The sequence below is a fragment of the Vulpes lagopus genome, chromosome 3 (assembly GCF_018345385.1).
Source record: "Vulpes lagopus strain Blue_001 chromosome 3, ASM1834538v1, whole genome shotgun sequence".
In the NCBI taxonomy this organism is placed as follows: domain Eukaryota; kingdom Metazoa; phylum Chordata; class Mammalia; order Carnivora; family Canidae; genus Vulpes; species Vulpes lagopus.
Window position 1 is genome coordinate 111,296,893 of NC_054826.1, and position 19,492 is coordinate 111,316,384.

General features: G+C 42.3%; 1 protein-coding gene across 1 annotated transcript in view; it reads left to right on the forward strand.

Annotated features, from left to right (window-relative positions):
• Nucleotides 1-262: 262 nt before the first annotated feature.
• The window catches only part of COG7 (component of oligomeric golgi complex 7), a 74,776-nt gene continuing 55,546 nt past the window's right edge, over nt 263-19,492 (forward strand). Inside the window, exons 1-4 of the mRNA XM_041747976.1 lie at nt 263-610; nt 5,512-5,660; nt 5,955-6,071; nt 6,784-6,952. Of these exons, the coding sequence (XP_041603910.1) occupies nt 442-610; nt 5,512-5,660; nt 5,955-6,071; nt 6,784-6,952 (604 nt within the window). The 5' untranslated portion in view covers nt 263-441. The remainder of the gene's footprint in view (nt 611-5,511; nt 5,661-5,954; nt 6,072-6,783; nt 6,953-19,492) is intronic.

Genomic DNA, 19,492 nt, shown 5'->3' on the forward strand with positions numbered 1-19,492 from the left:
TTATATTTTGGTTCCTATGACACTATGACAAATGAAGCGGACCGGCGAGCTCCCGTTCCGGCGTGGCGTGTTTCAGGAAAGGACAGGGGGCCAGTGTGCCTGGAGGATGAGGCCAGATCGCCTGCACCACCCGCTCTCCGTAGGCTCCAGTGGCCGGCTTGTCTGAGCAAGCACGGGGTGGGGGGCTGTCTCCAGCGCCCAGCTCTGCAGAACGTCCGGAACGCCGGCTGTCGCTATGGTAACGGCCACGTACTTCCGGAAGAAGTACGGCGCGCGGCGTGGGCCATCCCGAGCCCTCGGCCCCCGCGAGTTGACGGAAGGGCCGCAGAGGGCGACTTCCGTGGGTGCCGTGGGTTCCCCCTGCCGCCCCCGCCCCGACCCCCGGGTCAGCCCCGGGGCTCTCGCAGGGCCCGCCCGTGGCCGGGCCGAGGCGCAGCGGCCATGGACTTCTCCAAGTTCCTGGCGGAAGACTTCGACGTGAAGGAGTGGATCAACGCGGCCTTCAGGGCCGGCTCCAAGGAGGCGGCGGCGGGGAAGGCGGACGGCCACGCGGCCACGCTGGTGATGAAGCTGCAGCTGTTCATCCAGGAGGTGAACCACGCCGTGGAGGGTGAGGCCGCGCTGCCCGCCGGGCCCCGCGCCGCCGCCGCCGCCGCCGACTTGGCTGGCTTGCTTGCTTGATTTATTTATAACATTTTTATTTTTTTTTATTTATTTATTTTTTTTTTTAAATTTTTATTTATTTATGATAGTCACAGAGAGAGAGAGAGGCAGAGACATAGGCAGAGGGAGAAGCAGGCTCCATGCACCGGGAGCCCGATGTGGGATTCGATCCCGGGTCTCCAGGATCGCGCCCTGGGCCAAAGGCAGGCGCCAAACCGCTGCGCCACCCAGGGATCCCTATTTATAACATTTTTAAAGAGATTTATTCATTTATTCATAGAGACACACACACACAGAGGCAGAGACACAGGCAGAGGGAGGAGCAGGCTCCTTGCAGGGAGCCCGACGCGGGACTCGATCCCGGGATCCCAGGGTCACGCCCTGGACGGAAGGGGGCGCTAAACCGCTGAGCCACCGGGGATCGCCCGCTGTAGATTCTTTGTTGTACTTTGCATCCCATCCTCATAACTGAGCATCCTCTAAGCATGTGCCCGGAAACGGGCCATGGGCAGAAAGTTTACCTTTCAGGAGCTTTCTGCCTTGGTCACTTAAATTGCAACCAGGGTTGGCTTTCCTGCGAGTGGAACCAGGAGCTCGGAGGGCCGGAAGAAGTGTGTCATTACCTCTATCTAGCCTGGGAGAGTCACGCACCTTTCTTTCCCTGCGTAAGGTCTTGAAGGAAGACTTCATGGGGCAAAGAGGGGGAGGACATTGATGGTAATAGGATAGCAGTATTTGAGCCCTTCATATGTGTCAGGCACTCTTAAATGCTTGACATGGATTAACTAAGTGGTTCTCAAAGGACGGGTGGTAATGTTGCCTCCTAACACCTTCACCGTCCCCCGAATATCTCGAAGTTGTTGGGAGTGTTTTTACTCATTGCAATGGTGAGGAATGTCACAATGGTTGGACGTTTAGTGGGAATGCCCAGGGATGCTTAGTGTTCTGCATTGCTTAGGATGGTTTGGCACAATGGACTGTTCTGGCCAAAATGTTAATGTTGCTCCCTTCAGCATAATTATCCAATTAAACCTGGCACTAATCCTTAGAGGTAGGCCCAGTTACTATTCCCACTTTATAGCTGTAGAGTCTGTGGCTGAGTGAAGTAACCGACCCAGCATCATGTTGCTCGTTTGGATTTCAACCCAAATATTTGGTTCCCAGAGCTCAGGCTCTTATCCCTTATACCTTGCTACCTCTCTGGTATGAAACGGAGAAAGAATGGCACATGCAGAGGCATGGGGGTATAAAAAGGCCTAGCCAGTCCACAGAAGAGTGAAAAGTTCAAACAGAGCTCCCTCTGTAACATCAGCAAACGTAATCATTAGTATTAGTATTAGAGGATCACACTCTCACGGGGTGTGGGGCATGGTGAGACTTCTGAAGATAAGACAGAAAAATAGATTGGGATCAAACTGTGAAAGGGCCTTACAGGCCATCATTTTATTTTTCTTTTAAAGAGAGAATGCACACACAGGTGTGTGAGGAGGAGGGGAGGGGCAGAGGGAGAGAGAATTGGAAGCAGTTCCATGACCCTGAGATCATGACTCGAGCTGAAATCAAGAGTGAGACACTTGGTCTACTGAACCACCCAGGCACCCTCTTTTTGGTTATCCTCCAGAGTTGAGATTTCATACCTTAGACAGTGGGAAGTCTTCTGAGGTTTATTTTATTTTATTTTTTTAGATTTTCTTTTTAATTTTTATTAATGGGATACACACACAGAGCTCTAGAGAGAGAGAGAGAGGCAGAGACACAGGCAGAGGGAGAAGCAGGCTCCATGCAGGGAGCCTGAATGGGACTCAATCCGGGGTCTCCAGGATCAGGCCCTGGGCTGAAGGCGGTGCTAAACCGTTAAGCCCCCGGGCTGCCCCGTCTTCCGAGGTTTAAAAGTTTATTTTTATGAAAGGTGAGACAAGGGCTCAAGTCTGCAGTGAAGAGAGATTATAGCAAAGGTTCAAGGAGGGGATGTTGAAGGCTCCAAATTGGAGCCTTCACATGTTTGTGCCCTAATATTTATTGGACACAAACTGTTTTCCAGGTTCCAGAGATACTGGGTCGAACAAGACCCATTCCCAGGTTGGATGGGTTAACAGGCCAAGTTGGGGGCAGGGGAAAAAAACAAGGACCAGATCATGCAGGGATTTTAATGTCACATTATAGAGTTTGTATTTGACTTAAAATGAGTGTCATGGGAAGGTACTGGAGGATTTTTTTTTAAATTTTTATTTATTTATGATAGTCACACAGAGAGAGAGAGAGAGAGAGAGAGAGAGGCAGAGACACAGGCAGAGGGAGAAGCAGGCTCCATGCACCGGGAGCCCGACGTGGGACTCGATCCCGCGTCTGGTACTGGAGGATTTTTAAGCAGAGGAGGGACATGGATTGATTTCTGTCTCCATTCTGAAGGCAACTGTTCAGAAGAGTGGACTGTCATCATAGTGGCTTCAACTGGGGTATGGCACCACTGCCATAACCTCACTGTATGGTGAGAAACGGGTAGATTTAAGATATTTTTAGGAGGAAGAATGGAAAGAACTTGCTGATGGATTGAAATGAGGGATGAGGGGGAGAACATAAAGAATGATAGCAGGTTCTTGACTTGAACAGTTGTGGGCAGAGGTGCCAAACATACAGTAACGTTGAGAGAATATGTAGTGAACATCCATATGCCCTCTACCTAGATTCTACAAGTCACAATTTACTACTCCTGCTTTATCACAAATCTGCCCATTTACCTATCCTCCTTTCCATTCTCCATCTTATTATTATTATTATTTTTAAGATTTTAGTTATTTATTCATGAGAGACACAGAGAGAGGCAGAGACATAGGCAGAGGGAGAAGCAGGCTCTCCACTAGGAGCCCGAAGCAGGACTCCTCCCCCGACCCGGGACCACACCCTGAGCTGAAGGCAGATGGCCAACCGCCAAGCCACTCAGGGGTCCCCAACCATCTGATTTTTTTGATGTATTTGAAAATGAGTTGCAGACATCAGTATACTTTACTCCTGTTCATTTCAGTTGGTACTCTAAACATAATAGAATTCAGTACTTGTTACAGCTCTTTTTTTTTTTTAACTACATAAAATAATTTACATAAGGTGAGATGCACAAATCTTACCTGATGCATATGATGAATTTTGACAAATGTAGGCAGCTAGGATAACTCAAACCTCTGTCAGGAAGTAGAATGTTACAATCATCCAAGAGAGTGCTCCCATTCCTCCTCGCAGTGAAATCTGGCCCTTACCCTCCCAGATACAGTCACTGCAAATGATAGTTTTAAAATGGAAAAAAGAGTGGCCTAAATTTGGGTGGGGGGGGTGGTTGTGGAGAAGGAAAAAGGTATACAGGGAACAGCAAGTACTGAAGAGTGACTTTGGGGTTTAGCAGGCGGAAGGCTGGGGCTGTAACAATTATTAAAATTCAGCATTGTTAAAAGTCAGTCTCTGTGCAGAAGAAATCACTATTCTTTGTTTTCTTAGCCTTAGAACTTTACCCAGGCCATGCTGGAAACAGATTATTTTATGGCACAGCTGAATAAACAGTTTCCTGAAATACTTCTTTAAGATGTTAAGGTTCCATTCATCGCACTGGTAGAGCAGGAGATGCTGGACTTAATTTGGTTGATTCCCCGATGAATTGCCCTTTAAAGGGTTAGAGGGGCATGCTGTTAACTCTCCCAATTCCACACAACACATCATAGTTTGCAGAGATGTTCAAGTTGTATTCTATGTTTCAGACATCTGTTAAAAAATGCAGTTTTCGGGGATCTCTGGGTGGCTCAGCGGTTTAGCGCCTGCCTTTGGTCCAGGGCGCGATCCTGGAGTCCCGGGATCAAATTCCACATTCGGCTCCCGGCATGGAGCCTGCTTCTCCCTCCTCCTGTGTCTCTGCCTCTCTCTCTCTCTCTCTCTCTCTCTCTCTCTCTCTCTCATAAATAAATAAATAAATAAATAAATAAATAAATAAATAATCTTTAAAAAAATATTGTAAAAAAATGCAGTTTTCTTGGGGCTCCTGGGTGGCTCAGTGGTTGAGCATCTGCTTTTGGCTCTGGTCATGATCAGGGTTCCTGGGATCAAGTCCCCCATTGGGCTCCCCACAGGGAACTTTACTTCTCCCTCTACATACGTCTCTGTTTCTGTGTGTCTCTCATGAATAAATAAATAAAATCTTAAAAAAAAAATGCAGCTTTCTTTTTTTTTTTTTTAAATGCAGCTTTCTTAATCTCACCTGATCTCCTACCAGACTTGTTAAATAAGAAACTGGCAGATGCTTAGGGACCTGCTACCTGTGCCCAGCTGACACTGGTAGTCTGTGGACTCGATTTTGAAGACTGTGGAATGCAGACATTGGGGTCAGAGCCACGTAAGGCTGGGTTTCAGCTCTGTGAAATCTTAGGGAAGTTACTCAACCTCTCTGAGTCTCAGTTTCCTTATTTGTAAGAGGTGGCTGCTAATGATTTCTGTGGACATTAAATGTAGAATATTTGTAAATCATCTGGCACGTAGCTGACATTTACCCAGTGTCAGCTTCTTTCATTTTCTCTCCTCACAAAGGGAGTTTTAATTTAACTCAGTGGTGGAAAAGTATTAGTGTTGGGTCAGGTTGATGGTTCCTTCCTTGTCATATCACATGGCCCTCACCCATAAGACTGGGGAGGACACAGTCTTGGCAGAGCCCACCTCCCAGCCCACCTCCTGTCCACTCCCCATCTTCCACAGGCTCAGAAAACTGGTTGGTAGTGCTTTGTGGAAAATTCTCTTTCTGTCTTCGGATTTATTCATCTTTTTCCCTGGTGACTGGTCCGATTTTTATCTTTTGTTCTTGGGTTCTTGCTACAGAAACAAGTCACCAGGCTCTTCAGAACATGCCCAAAGTGCTCCGTGATGTTGAAGCCCTTAAACAGGAGGCGTCTTTCCTAAAAGAACAAATGATCCTTGTCAAGGAGGACATTAAAAAATTTGAACAGGACACATCTCAATCAATGCAGGTATTCTGGCTCCTCTCTTAAATACTGATTCTTGTATTTGGAAGGCTTAAAAAAGACCTTATCTCAAAATTCTATCCAACACTCAAAATACTCTTTTTTTCTGGTTCTTTTGGTGTGTACATCTCTCTTCAGCACCCGCTGTACAATGTAGCCATGCATTTGGTGTCGGAAGGCGCACGGAAGCTCCCTAAAGGCAGGAGCATGCCATGATGCTTAAGTTTCAAGTCACTGGGGGAAGGTAGAGGTAAAGAAACTACCACTTCCCTAGTTTTTGACCTCTCATTTCTCCTGTAGGTACTGGTGGAAATTGACCAGGTAAAGTCCAGAATGCAGCTTGCCGCTGAATCTCTTCAAGAAGCAGACAAGTGGAGCACACTAAGTGCCGATATTGAGGAGACATTTAAGACTCAAGTAGGTCATTTGCGTAGGGGATGTCACAAAGTCTGGGTAGGCAGGCACTTGAGGTTTGGAGAAACAAATGAGAAGGTCCTTTCCTTGAAACCACAAGGGATTAGTAAAAAGCAGTGCATGGAGACATGTAGGCATAGGTTGGGAAGATCTGCAATCGCTCTGGGTTTTTCCACCTGGAGTTAGTATCTTCTGCTTCACTGACGGGATCATGACCTGATATATATAATATAGCTATTATATTCTAAATTGCCTTCCAGAAAATGAATATAAATTTATGGTATCAGACTTTTTTCTTTACACCCTCACCAATAATAGCTATTATATTTTTCCAGGGTTTTCCACTTTGTTAGGAGGACAACTCTTAATTTTAATTTCCATTGATTGGACTACCAATAATATTGAACATAATATGTTTATGGGGCATTTTCTTATATGAATTTCCTTCTGTATTTTGTCCATTTTTTTCAAGGTTTTATTTATTAAATAAGAGAGATTGAGAATGAGCGGGGAGAGGGGTACAGGGAGAGGGAGAAGCAGACTCTCCGCTGATCAGGGAGCCCGAAGGCAACTGACTGAGCTCAAGGCCCTGGGATCATGACCTGAGCCGAAGGCAACTGACTGAGCCACCTAGGCATCCCTATTTTGTCCATTCTTAATTGAAGTCCCTGAGGTCTTTTAAAATAAATATTCTCTGTTCTGGCTTTTTTTATAGGACATAGCTGTGATTTCTGCCAAGCTGACAGGTATGCAGAACAGCTTAATGATGCTTGTTGATACACCAGACTACTCAGAAAAATGTGTGCACTTGGAGGCATTGAAGAACAGGCTGGAAGCCCTGGCCTCTCCCCAGATTGTGGCGGCATTCACCTCTCAGTCTGTAGGTAAGTGTGGGCCCTGTCTTGTCTTTGTGCACACCTCTTCACAAAGGTAAGGCTTTCCAAATCTTCAACCTTTTGAGGGTCTTAATGTGGGTTAAATTATGTAGTTTGGAAGTTAAGTTGTAACTTTATGGTGGTGGTCTTTTTTCAATAGTTTATGTGAATATTTTCAAGCATACAGAAAAGTTGAGATATATGTAAAACAAACATACCATCTAGATCCTGGCTTAGCATTTTACCACATTTGTTTTGTCATGAATCTACCCACCCAGCCATCTCAATCCATCTAGGTTCTGTTTAGGATGCATTTCAGAGTAACTTCTAGATAACAGGACACTTCTTCAGCTTTCATATTGATAACTAGAGTTCATTATTGGCTTATGATTCTCTTTTTTTGAGGTAAAATTTACATTTACTTTTGACCCTTGTCAAATATGATTTTTTTTAAATTTTTTTTAAATTATTTATTTATTTATGATAGTCACAGAGAGAGAAAGAGAGAGAGGCAGAGACATAGGCAGAGGGAGAAGCAGGCTCCATGCACCGGAAGCCCGACGTGGGATTCGATCTCGGGTCTCCAGGATCGCGCCCTGGGCCAAAGGCAGGCGCCAAACCGCTGCGCCACCCAGGGATCCCTCAAATATGATTTTTATTTCCTCTGACCTCTAATATGTGAAATCATACTAATAGCATTCCTAATATTATATTATTCTGACAACTCAAGAACAAGCTCCACATGTTTGTGTGGTGTCTTTGTGCACGCACAAGTGTGTGGGTGTTAATGTGCTACTGGATATTTGTTGATATTTAGAATTTTTTCATAGAGATCTCACTAGCAAATATCTTTGTCAGGTTTTAGTATCATGGTTGTGTTGGCATCAGAGAAATGATTAGAAAGCTTTGATTTTTCCTTATTACTCTGTTAGGTTTTAAGGAACTTTTTTTTTTTTTTAAGATTTTATTTATTTATTCATGAGAGACAGAGAGAGACAGAGAGAGAGGCAGAGACACAGGCAGAGGGAGAAGCAGCTCCATGCTGGAAGCCCAATGTGGGACTTGATTCCCGGACTCTGGGATCACGACCTGAGCCAAAGGCAGATGCTCAACCACTGAGCCACCCAGGCACTCCGAACTTTGATTTTTTTAAAACTAATCCTTGTACTTTTTAGTAAGTGACTTTATCCCATTTAGTTTTTATTTAACAGAAATTTTCAGTCTTGTATGTCTCTATATTTTCTGCCTTATGTTTCTTTTTCTATTTTGTTTTTATCCCTCACAGATGATGTGAAAGATAGATAACTTGACTATAGTTTTTCTGGTGACTTAGGATTTCTTTCTTTTTTTTTTTTTTTTTTTTAGGATTTCAAATTATAATAAACTCTCTCTCAATTTATCAGCCTCTTAAATAAAACATCATCTGACCCCCAGTTAGTGTGCTTTAATTCCTCCTGTTTTCTATCGTCCCTCTTCCCCACCAATCTAGAAGACTGCATAGTCTAGATTATTTTTTTAGATTTTTTTTATTTGAGAGAGCTTGCGTGCACTGATGTGCATGGCACTTAACAGACTGAGTCATGCAGGCGCCCCTAGAATTTTTTGTATTAAAGATTTTTATTTGAGATAGTGCACACGAGTGGTGGGTAGGAGCAGAAAGAGAGGGAGAAGCAGACTTCCCACTGAGCACAGTGTCGGATGTGGGGCTCGATCCCAGGACCCCAGGATCATGACCTGAGTAGAGGACAGACAACTGACTAAGCCACCCAGTCATGGGGCCTGGGGATTAAAGTAGAATTTTAATCATGATATGCTATCAAATTATCCATTATTAATTTTCAAATTATTAATTTTATTTATCACATGGCTTTTCTTTTTTTTTTTTATCACATGGCTTTTCTATTTAAACTTCTAAATTTAGAAAAGTTTCATATTTGTTAATATTTTATCTTTATATAACTGTTTTCTACAGTAATTGCCAGTAATTGTTTATTTATGCTCAATATCTTGTTTAAATGGATTCAGTGCTCTGTTAGACTTTTCAGCCAGTATTTTCACCGTTTGTTAATTCTTTAAGGCTTCTCTTCATAACCAGGATTCTGTTTTCTTTTCTTTTTTTTTTTTTTTTTTAAGATTTTATTTATTCATAGAGACACAGAGAGAGAGGGGCAGAGGAACAGGCAGAGGGAGAAGCAGGCTCCATGCAGGGAGCCCGATGTGGGACTCGATCCAGGGTCTCCAGGATCACACTCCAGGCTGCAGGTGGCGCTAAACCGCTGCACCACCGGGGCTGCCCAGGATTCTGTTTTCAAGTAGATTTTCTTCCTCTCAGGAGCATGGGGATTATATATATAGATAACGGATATATATATATATCCTCAGTGTAGTAAAGAATGTCTTTCTATTGCTTTTACATGTAGAAGACAGTAGCTGCTTTTAGAATTTTTAGATCACACTTTTTCCTTTAGAATCTAGAAACCTTGCTTTCCTTGTCTCTGCCAACTATATTTTGCAAATCAGTATGAGACTGGCTTGCTTCTTTTTTTTCTTTTTTTTTTGGTAGTAAGTTTTTTTTCTTTGAATATTTAAAACAGGAGTTAGCGAGCGTATTCTGTTAAGGGCTGAGTAGTAAATATTTGGGCTTCTTGGGGCTGTACGCTTTCTGTCACCAGTACTTAACTCTGCAGTTGTAGTGTGAAAGCCCATGTGTTAATGAATGGACTACTCTTTTTCCAATAAAACTTTATGACAAAACCAGGTGATGATTTTCCCTGCTGGCTCATAGTTTGCTGACTCCTGGCTTATAAGATTCTTTCTTTTGCTTTATAGTTTAGTTACTTCACTAGATTATTTTTTAGTTTGGGAAAAAAAATATTTTTCTGGAACATAGTATGAACTCTTTTTATTTGTTGATTCATGTGTTTCTCCATTTCTAGAAAATTTCTTTTCTTAAATTATTTTTTTTCCATCTTTGAGAACTTCAGATATCTGTCCATCAGCTCTCCGTTTCCCCTCTCCCTATGTGTTGTGTTCTCTCTGGTCTATTTGAGCTCTTCACCAACTCTCCCCGTAGTCTTTTTTTTTTTTTTTTCCTTAAGATTTTATTTATTCATTTGAGAGAGAATGAGAGAGAGACAGTAGGAGCCAGGGGCAGAGGGAGAGGGAGAAGCAGACTCCCTGCTGAGCAGGGAGCCCAATGCTGGGCTTGTTCCCAGGACCCTGAGATCATGACCTGAGCCCAAGACAGACACCTAACCAGCCAAATCACCCAGGCACACCCCCCCAGAGTCTTTTTTTTTTTTTAATATTTTATTTATTTATTCATGGAAGACACAGAGAGAGAGAGGCAGAGACACAGGCAGAGGGAGAAGCAGGCTCCATACAGGAAGCCCGATGTGGGACTTGATCCCTAGACCGCAGGACTACACTCTGGGCCAAAGGTAGGCACCAAACCGCTGAGCCACCCAGGCATCTCAAGAGTTTATTTTTAAAAGTAATCTCTACACCCAGCGTGCGGCTCAAACTCACAACCCCAAGATCAAGAGTCCCTTGCTCTACCAACTGAGCCAGCGAGGTGCCCCACCTTAGATTCTGTTAAGGAAAGCATATACTTATGTAATTTCCTTAAGAGTATAAAACATTTTTAGCCTTAAATTTCTTCTCTTTCCTAGGTTAAATCTTTGAAGTACTCTCTTCTAGGTTTTAAAAACTAAAAAAGTTATTTTTTACTTTTTTTTTTTTAAAGATTTTATCTTTAAAATATCTTTATCCCACCGCGGGATCCCTGGGTGGCACAGCGGTTTGGCGCCTGCCTTTGGCCCAGGGCGCGATCCTGGAGACCCGGGATCGAATCCCACGTCGGGCTCCTGGTGCATGGAGCCTGCTTCTCCCTCTGTCTGTGTCTCTGCCTCTCTCTCTCTCTGTATGACTATCAAAAATAAATAATTAAAAAAAAATAAAAAAAAATAAAGATTTTATCCATTCATATGACAGGGAGAGAGAGAGAGCACAAGCAGGAGGAGCCGCAGGCAGAAGGAGAGGGAGAAGCAGGCACCCCACTGAGCAGGGAACCCGATGTGGGACTTGATCCCAGGACCCCAAGATCATGACCTGAGCTGAAGGCAGATGCTTAACTGACTGAGCCACTCAGGCGCCCCTCACTTATTAGTTCTAACAGGTTTTTTGTGGAATCTTTAGGATTTTCTGATTATAAGATCATATCATCTGCAAAGATAATTTTACTTCTTTTCTACTTGAATACTTTTAATTTCTCTTTCATGCCTCATTGCTCTGGCTAAGACTTCCAGCACTAAGGTGAATAGAGGTGGCAAAAACAGGCATTCTTGTCTTGTTCCTGATCTCCCTGTTTGAAATGGTCTTTCACCATTGAGTATTATGTCAGCTGGGGGCTTTTCATGTATGGCCTTTATTATGTTGACATAGTTTGCGTCTATTCCTAGTTTGTTGAGTTATATCATGAAAAGTGTTGAATTTTATCAAAATTTTTTCTGCATCATTTGAGATGATCATGTGGATTTTTTCTATCATTCTGTTAATACAGTATATTACTTTGATTGATTTTCATGTATTGAACCTTGCATCCTTGCATCTCAGGAATAAATTCCATTTAGCTGTAGAGTATAATCTTTTTAATATGCTGCTGATTTTGGTTTGTCAATATTTTGTCAAGGGTTTTTGCATCAATATTCATCAGGGATGTGGCACCTGGGTGGTTCAGTTGGTAAGTGTCCGACTCTTGATTTTGGCTTGGGTCATGATCTCAGATTGTGAGATTGAGACCTGCATTGGGCTGTGCGCTGGGTGTGGGGTCTGCTTGGGATTCTCTCTTTCCTTCTCTTCCCGCTCCCTCCCCTTGCTTGAGAGCACTCATCCTTGCTCTTGCTCTCGCTCAAAAAAATTCATCAGGGATATTGGTCTGTAGGTTTCTTTTCTTGTATTTTCTTTGTCTGACTTTTGTGTCAGGGTAATACTGGCTTCATAGAATGAGTTAGAAAGTTTTCCTCCTCTTTAGTTTTTTGGAAGAGTTTGAGAAGTATTGGTATTAATTTTTCTTGAAATGTCTTAGTATATTCCCTAGCAAAGCCATTTGGTGTGCTTTTCTTTGTTGAGAGGTTTTTGAATACTGATTCAGTTCCCTTACTTTAGATTCATTTAGAGTTCTTATTTCTTCATGATTCAGTCTTGGTAGATTGTGTGTGTCTGAGAATTTGTTCATTTCATCTAGTTTATCCAATTTGTTGGTGTGTAATTGTCCATAGTACTTTCTATTTATTTATTGATCTTATTATTTATTTTTTTTTAAGATTTTATTTATTTTTTTGAGAGAGTGAGCAAGAGCAGGTGAACATGAGCTGGTGGAGGGGCAGAGAGAATGGGAGAAGCAGACACTCTACTGAGCATGGAGTTGGACATGGAGCTCTATCCCAGGACCTGGAGGTCATGACCTGAGCTGAAGTCAGATGCTTAACCAGCTGAACAACACAGGTGCCCCTGTTTTTGTTTTGTTTTATGAAGGCTCCATGCTCAATGTAGGACTTGAACTCACAACCCTGAGATCAAGACATGAGATCAGGAATTGGTTAGTCCACCTACTGAGCTGCTCAGGTGCCCCATGGTACTTTCTTATAATCCTTTTTATTTTTGTAAGATCAGTGGTAGTGTCCTTTCTTTAATTTCTGAACTTATTTAGTCTTCTTTTTCATAGTGAATCTAAGTAAAGGTTTGTCAGTTTTTTTTTTCTTTTTTTTCCCAAAGAACCACCTGTTGGTTTTGTTGGTTTTTCTTTTTTGTTTTGCTGTATTACATTGAGCTCTGCTCTGATCTTTGTTATTTCTTACCTTCTGCTACCTTTGGGGTAGTTTGTTCTGTTTTTTCCTAGTTCTTTATTTTTTATTTTTTTAAAGATTTTATTTATTTATTCATGAGAGAGAGAGAGAGAGAGACAGGCAGAGGGAGAAGCAGCCTCCATGCAGGGAGCCCAGGGTGGGACTCGATCCCGGGTCTCCAGGATCACGCCCTGGGCTGAAGGCGGCGCTAAACTGCTGGGCCACCCGGGCTGCCCTTTCCTAGTCCTTTAGCATGTGGAGTTTAAGATGTTGGCTTGAGTTTTTTCTAAGAGTTTTTTTAAAGGAAATCTCGGGGATCCCTGGGTGGCTCATCAGTTTAGTGCCTGCCTTTGGCCCAGGTCGTGATCCTGGAGTCCCGGGATTGAGTCCCGTGGCATGCTCCCCACATGGAGCCTGCTTCTGCCTCTCTTCCTCTCTCTCTGTCTATCATGAATAAATAAATAAAATCTTAAAAAAAAAAAATAAAGGAAATCTCTGGGGATGTGGGTGGCTCAGTTGGCTCAGTGTCCAACTCTTGGTCTCAGGGCCTTGAGTTCTGTGGACCTACTTAAAAAAGGGGCGAAATCTCTGCTAAATTAGTACATCCCCAACACGTTAGTTACCCCTTTCCATCTCTGTTTAGAGTGACAGTCTCCAAGTTCACATGCCTATTTCATTTTACACCAATGAATTCAGTTAAGTTGAAACAACTTTTTGTACCACAATTTTACATGTAGCAGAAAGATTCATTTATCTAAAGGTTCTGAGGAAAATAATAAGCATTTTAAGGGCAGATAGCCATCTTCTAACTCATGGATTCCTGCCCATCAAAGTGAGATCTACTGATGGATTTCCAAAGACTACCTGGGTTATCATCACAATAGTTCCTCTCACAGATTTTCCTCCCCAGCTGGTATAAAAGATTGGGTACCTACCTGTTCGTGCAGTTTAAAAAATATTTTTTCTAGGGGCACCTGGGTGACTCAGTGGTTGAGCGTCTGCCTTGGGCTCAGGTCAAGATCCCAGGGTTCCAGGATCAAGTCCTGCATCAGGCTCTGCGCAAGAAGTCTGCTTCTCCCTCTGTCTATATCTCTGCCTCTCTCTGTGTGTCTCTCGTGAATAAGTAAATTTTTAAAAATTAAAAAAACCTTTTTCTTTTTACTTTTATTTGAGATGGTGGCATCTGAGTTTTAGCCAGAAGGGGGCAGACGAGTGCCAGAGGTGGTGCTGCCAGGTAGCCTGACCTGGAGGCTGCCTCCCTGGCTTTGCAGCAGTAAGCTCAGGAGCAGGTGCTCCCTTTTAGTCATTTCCTCTGCCCTTAGGAAAATATGTAAGAAACTACTTGATATTAATACCAGAATGTGGCTCCTAGAGTCCATTGGTACGTGTGGAATGCTGATGTTTACCAAATTATTTCCTTAATTCCTCAAGCTATCGAATACGTGCACATTTAAGGGGTTGAGTTTGTTTGCTTTTGTACAAATCCTATCTGGTGTAATTCCACATAGGCATTTCGAAAGGATAACTCACTTCTAAATATTATTTAAAAATACTGATTATGCGAGGAACAGCCGGGAATGCAAAGATGACTAAGATAAGGTTGCTGCCCTTCAGGGACCTCACAGCTAGGTTGAGGGTGAGGCCTGGAGAGGACAGGTATACAAATAATTTTATTACAAGATGGAATGTGAAAATTGCCTTAGCCATCCTCCCAGGGTGAGGGAAAGGATGGTGGAAAATTGAGGCAGCTTTTATGAAAGCACAAATTTATGTGCAGTACTTTGAAAGAGAGATGAATTAAAAAAATTTTTGAAACTGTTTCTGATTATAAAAGAAATACCTATACAGGTTATTGAGAATTGGAAAGATATACATAAAATAAAAGAGAAGATGATTTACCAGTGAACTCAGCACCCAGAGATGACTTGTTAGTATTTTTTTTTTAAAGATTTTATTTATTTTTTTATTTGAGAGGAGGATAGAGAGAGCACAAGCAGGGGGAGGGGCAGAGGGATAAGCCGACCCTGCTGAGCAGGGAGCCTGACTCAGGACTTGATCCCAGGACACCAGGACCGCAACATGAGCCAAATTCAAATGCTCAACCATTGAGCCACCCAGACATCCCCAAATTTTATTTATTTATTTGAGAAAGAGAGAGGGAACATAAGTTGGGGGAGGGCAGAGGGAGAAACAGATTCTCTGCTGAGTGGGGAGCTTGGTCCCAGGGGGGGACATGGGACTCGATCCCAGGACCCCGGGTGCTCCAAGCAGCTGTGTTTCTTAAAAGCCCTCTAGCTCAGCAGATGGAGCTACACTACAAATTGAAAGTCCAAACCCACCAATGACTTCATTGGTTTCATTTTTCCTTTTCTTGAATTCAGTTAGAATTTGTTTCCATCACCAACAGTTGAAAAAGTTAAATAGTACTGGAGGTTTTACTGGGGAAAAGAACATTTTTTTCCTCTACCACTTTGTTCCCCAGTCCTGATCCCAGGAGACTACTTTTAATTCTCAGAGCTCTTTTTTCTGGCATTTCACTTTATATTCTGCATAATATATTTATTTACTTTTAAAGATTTATTTATTTCAGAGAAGGGGATAACATGCGTGCATGTGCACATGCATGGTGTGGGGTGCACACGGCGGGGGAGAGGGAGAATCTCAAGCAGGTTCCCCCCTGAGCACCGAGCCCAACATAGGGCTCAATCCTATGACCCTGAGATCATGATCTGAGCAGAAATCAAGTCAGATGCTTAACTGACTGAGCTACCCAGGCACCCTTTTGCATAATACATTTATTTTATTTCTTTGTATATTAATTTTAGGCACTGTTGGCTTCCTGTTGTTATAGCTAAGGATTTCACTTTCATACCACTACTTTCTCCCCTTTCCTTTTTTTTTTTTTTAATATGTGGTTTTCTTTTTTTTCTTTTTTCTTTTTTTTATTTATGATAGTCACAGAGAAGAGAGAGAGAGAGAGAGAGGTAGAGACATAGGCAGAGGGAGAAGCAGGCTCCATGCACCGGGAGCCTGATGTGGGATTCGATCCCGGGTCTCCAGGATCGCGCCCTGGGCCAAAGGCAGGCGCCAAACCACTGCGCCACCTAGGGATCCCTCCCCTCTCCATTCTCCTCATATACCATTGTTTTTAATTGAATTAATAGTGTTTCTATTATCACACCTTTATACACTCAGTTCATTTTTGTAGAGTCAGGTCAGACACTATGATTTTATTTTTTATTTTTTTTAAAGATTTATTTATTTATTCATGAGAGACACAGACTGAGAGAGAGAGGCAGAGACATAGGCAGAGGGAGAAGCAGGCTTCTCTCAAGGAGCCGGATGAGGGACTCGATCCTGAATCCTGGGATTATGACCTGAGCCGAAGGCAGGCACCCAACCACTGAGCCACCCAGGCATCCCAGCACTATGATTTTAATTCCTTTCCTATTCAGCTTCACTTTATCCTTAAGTTTCTGGTTTTCTTTTTATTCCGTTTCATTCTTGCTACGGTCCACAGGCTGTCTTTTTTTTACACAATGGGAGTGAGGCATTCTTCTGAGTTCCTTCCCCCTTTTCTCCAGAGACTTTCCTTTTGGAATCCTCTCCTCTTCTCTGAGCTGGATCAACACCACTCCTGGAATTCTTTGCTAGATCTGAGATTTAACCTTCTGCACCTGTCAGTTGTCATTTTGGACAAGTCTTGGGAGTTAGATGATGCATCCGGATCTGGCTGAGAGATGGTCTCAGCCCTTCTGGTTGTGTAATCTTGACTGGCTTATTTATTCCATTGCCGATTTCTGTATCCTCTGGCCTCAAAGGGTTGCGCTGAGGTTGAAGTGAGGTTGTATAAATGGAAAAGCTTTGGAAAAAGCATGAATGTAAAAGGGCAACAGCTAGCTTATCCACAGTGCATTTTTTTTTATGTTGTTACCTACTTTGTATACCGAAAGTCTTTGACATTATCCTTACCTCTTTATATTTATTGATCCATTCAACCAGATACTCTCTTTCTCCAGAAAAAATGAGTGACAGAGAGTGGGAGAAGGGTGAAGGGTGGCCCTCTCAGGCACATGCCTAATGGGTGGTGCCCATGTCTATGCTTAGGAGGAACCAGAGCAAAGCAGTACAGACTGATGCAGTGAGGGAAATATTTTAGGATGAGATTTAAGAGCATTTCTTCCCATATATTTATTTCATTTAACAGGTGATTATGGCATATCTCCTATGAGCAAAGCACTATGTGAGAAATACTTCCTTATGTCTAAATAGAAAGTGAAATCCTATGCAAGAGCAACGTAAACGAAGTTTCCCATTGGTGCTATATGTTTGTTATATTGTCTTGTTTATAATCTAAAGTCAGTGGTTAATGTGAAATAATAAGAATCCATTGGCCCTGTATTACACTGTGGGTGGATAGCATAGACTAGGGACCCCATCTTATTCACATGAGGCCTGTATCAGTTTGGGATCCTTTTGGTTGCAAGTGACAGAAACCCAATACAAACAGGCCTAGAGAGAGAGAGAGAGAGAGAAAGAGAGAGAGAGAATATATTGCTTATGGAACTGAGAAGTTCAGGAGTAGGTCTTGCTGATCTAGGAGTACAAACTGTGTTGTTATTATTAGGACCCAGTCTCTCTTGCTGTTTCTTGGCTCTGTCTCTCTGTGTGTTGGCATTACTACTTCCAGGTGTTCTTTTCATGTGGTGGCCCCAGGAGTTCCAGGCTTCTGTCCCCACAACTTTCGAAGAAATCCCAGGATTAATCTTGATTGCATTGATGGGCAGGCTTTTGTACCTTCAAACCAATTACTTTTGATCAGATGGATTTGAGGCTGTGGCTGGCCATATCTTGGATCCTGGAGTCAGCTTCACTGGAAATATTTAAATGAAAAATGGTCAAAAGGTACAAACTTCAGTTATAAGATAACAGATACAATGTACAACATGATGATTGTAGCTAACATTGCTATATGATATACAGGGCAGTTGTTAAGAGAGTAAGTCCTAAGAGTATTCATCAGAAGAATTTTTTTCCTATTCTTTTCTTCTTTCCTTTCTTTTTACTATGTCCATATGACAAAATGGATGTTAGCTAAACCTGTTAATATCATTTCACAATATGTGTAGATCAAACCGGCAGGATATATGCCTTAAACTTGTACAGTGATGTCATATCAATAAAACTGGAAATAAAGCCAAAGTAATAAATAGTAGTATGATTTGATAAAGACAATTGACATTCTCTCTGTCTTATGTGTATGTAATTACTAGCAGCTGTAGGAAAGTGCTAATGGTATTATTTGGTAATATAAACTAAATTTTTTCCTTTGCAAAAAATAAAAGGAAAATGGGAGAATGGGAGGCAGGTGCATGGTCCCTCAGAGAACAACCAGACTTCTGTCATCAGAAGAAGGACAGTAGGGTTTGGTTGCAAAACAACACATCTACCACCAGACACTGCAGCACCCAACAGATGGCTTTTCACCAGGCAGGGGCTCAGCAATGCTTTCTGCATTGAATTGGTAGTATTGGCAGCAGCCTAGAAGTCTTTATTATTGTTGCCAAAGTAGGTTTCCTATTTCTTTCTTTCTCTTGTCTGATTCAGGAACTTCCCCTGGTTTTACAAATTTGTGTTTATTTTAATGTATTCACCTTGAAAAACTTGAATTCTTCTGTAAGGGCCAAAGACTCACATGTCACTTTTGAGTTTTCCAACACTTTTACTAACTTGCCAAATTCTGTTTTATTATTTTTTCAAGAAATGACAAGTTCTACTCTCTGGTGTTGAAATTTTTAAAGTTGTGATTGTATTGTTAGACTAGTAAATGTTGTAGCAGTTTCTATCTATAAAGCATTCTTTGAGTATACACCATAATGTTGACAGTCCATAACAGAGTATGATAGGCAGTTTTTTATTTTTGTTTTCCATTTTTTTTCATCACAAACATGCTATTTATATTGCCAAAAAACAATGTTCTTTTAAACAGTCATTAATTTACATTTTTTGAGTGCCTGCTGTGTCTGCTATTTTCTAGGAACAGTGAGACAAGACAGGAAAGGTCACAGCCTCATAGACCTTGTATTTCCCAGGGTGAGAAAGATAGTAAACTGTTATAGAAGTAACTAAATAGAATAATACAGATTTTGATTAGTTCTACAAAGGGAAAGGTCTGATAGGGAAAAAATAATAGGAGAAACCTAATTTAGGTTAGCTGATTGGAAAAGGCCCTCCTGAAAAGGGAAGAACCACATAGCCAGAAAGATCATCCCAGGCCTAGTGAGTGCAAAGGCCTAGGGGCAGTAAGGAGCATGATTTTTTTCTCAGCAGAGAAGGGTCAAAATAGTTGAAGAACACTAGTTTCATATGGTTCAATCTGTACTGTGGTTGAGCAGTCCTGCTATTGACCTGCAAGTGACTGAAGCCCTCTGGGCTGCACTTTTTTCCCCTGTAAAATGAGTTTCATTGATGGTTTTTTAGATACCTTTCTGTCACTGACATTTTAGGATTCTACTCAGGGCCAGAAGGAGGTAAGGCAGGTGAATTACCTAAAGCACAAAATCTAAGAAGGCTCTCACCCTGCCCTTGCACAGCCCTGAAAGTGAGAGTCTCCTTCAATTTTGCAGCCCAGGCTTAGCTCTATCCACCCCACCAACACACCCCTACCCCTACCCAGTCCCAATCCTGATTCAAACTCATTTCA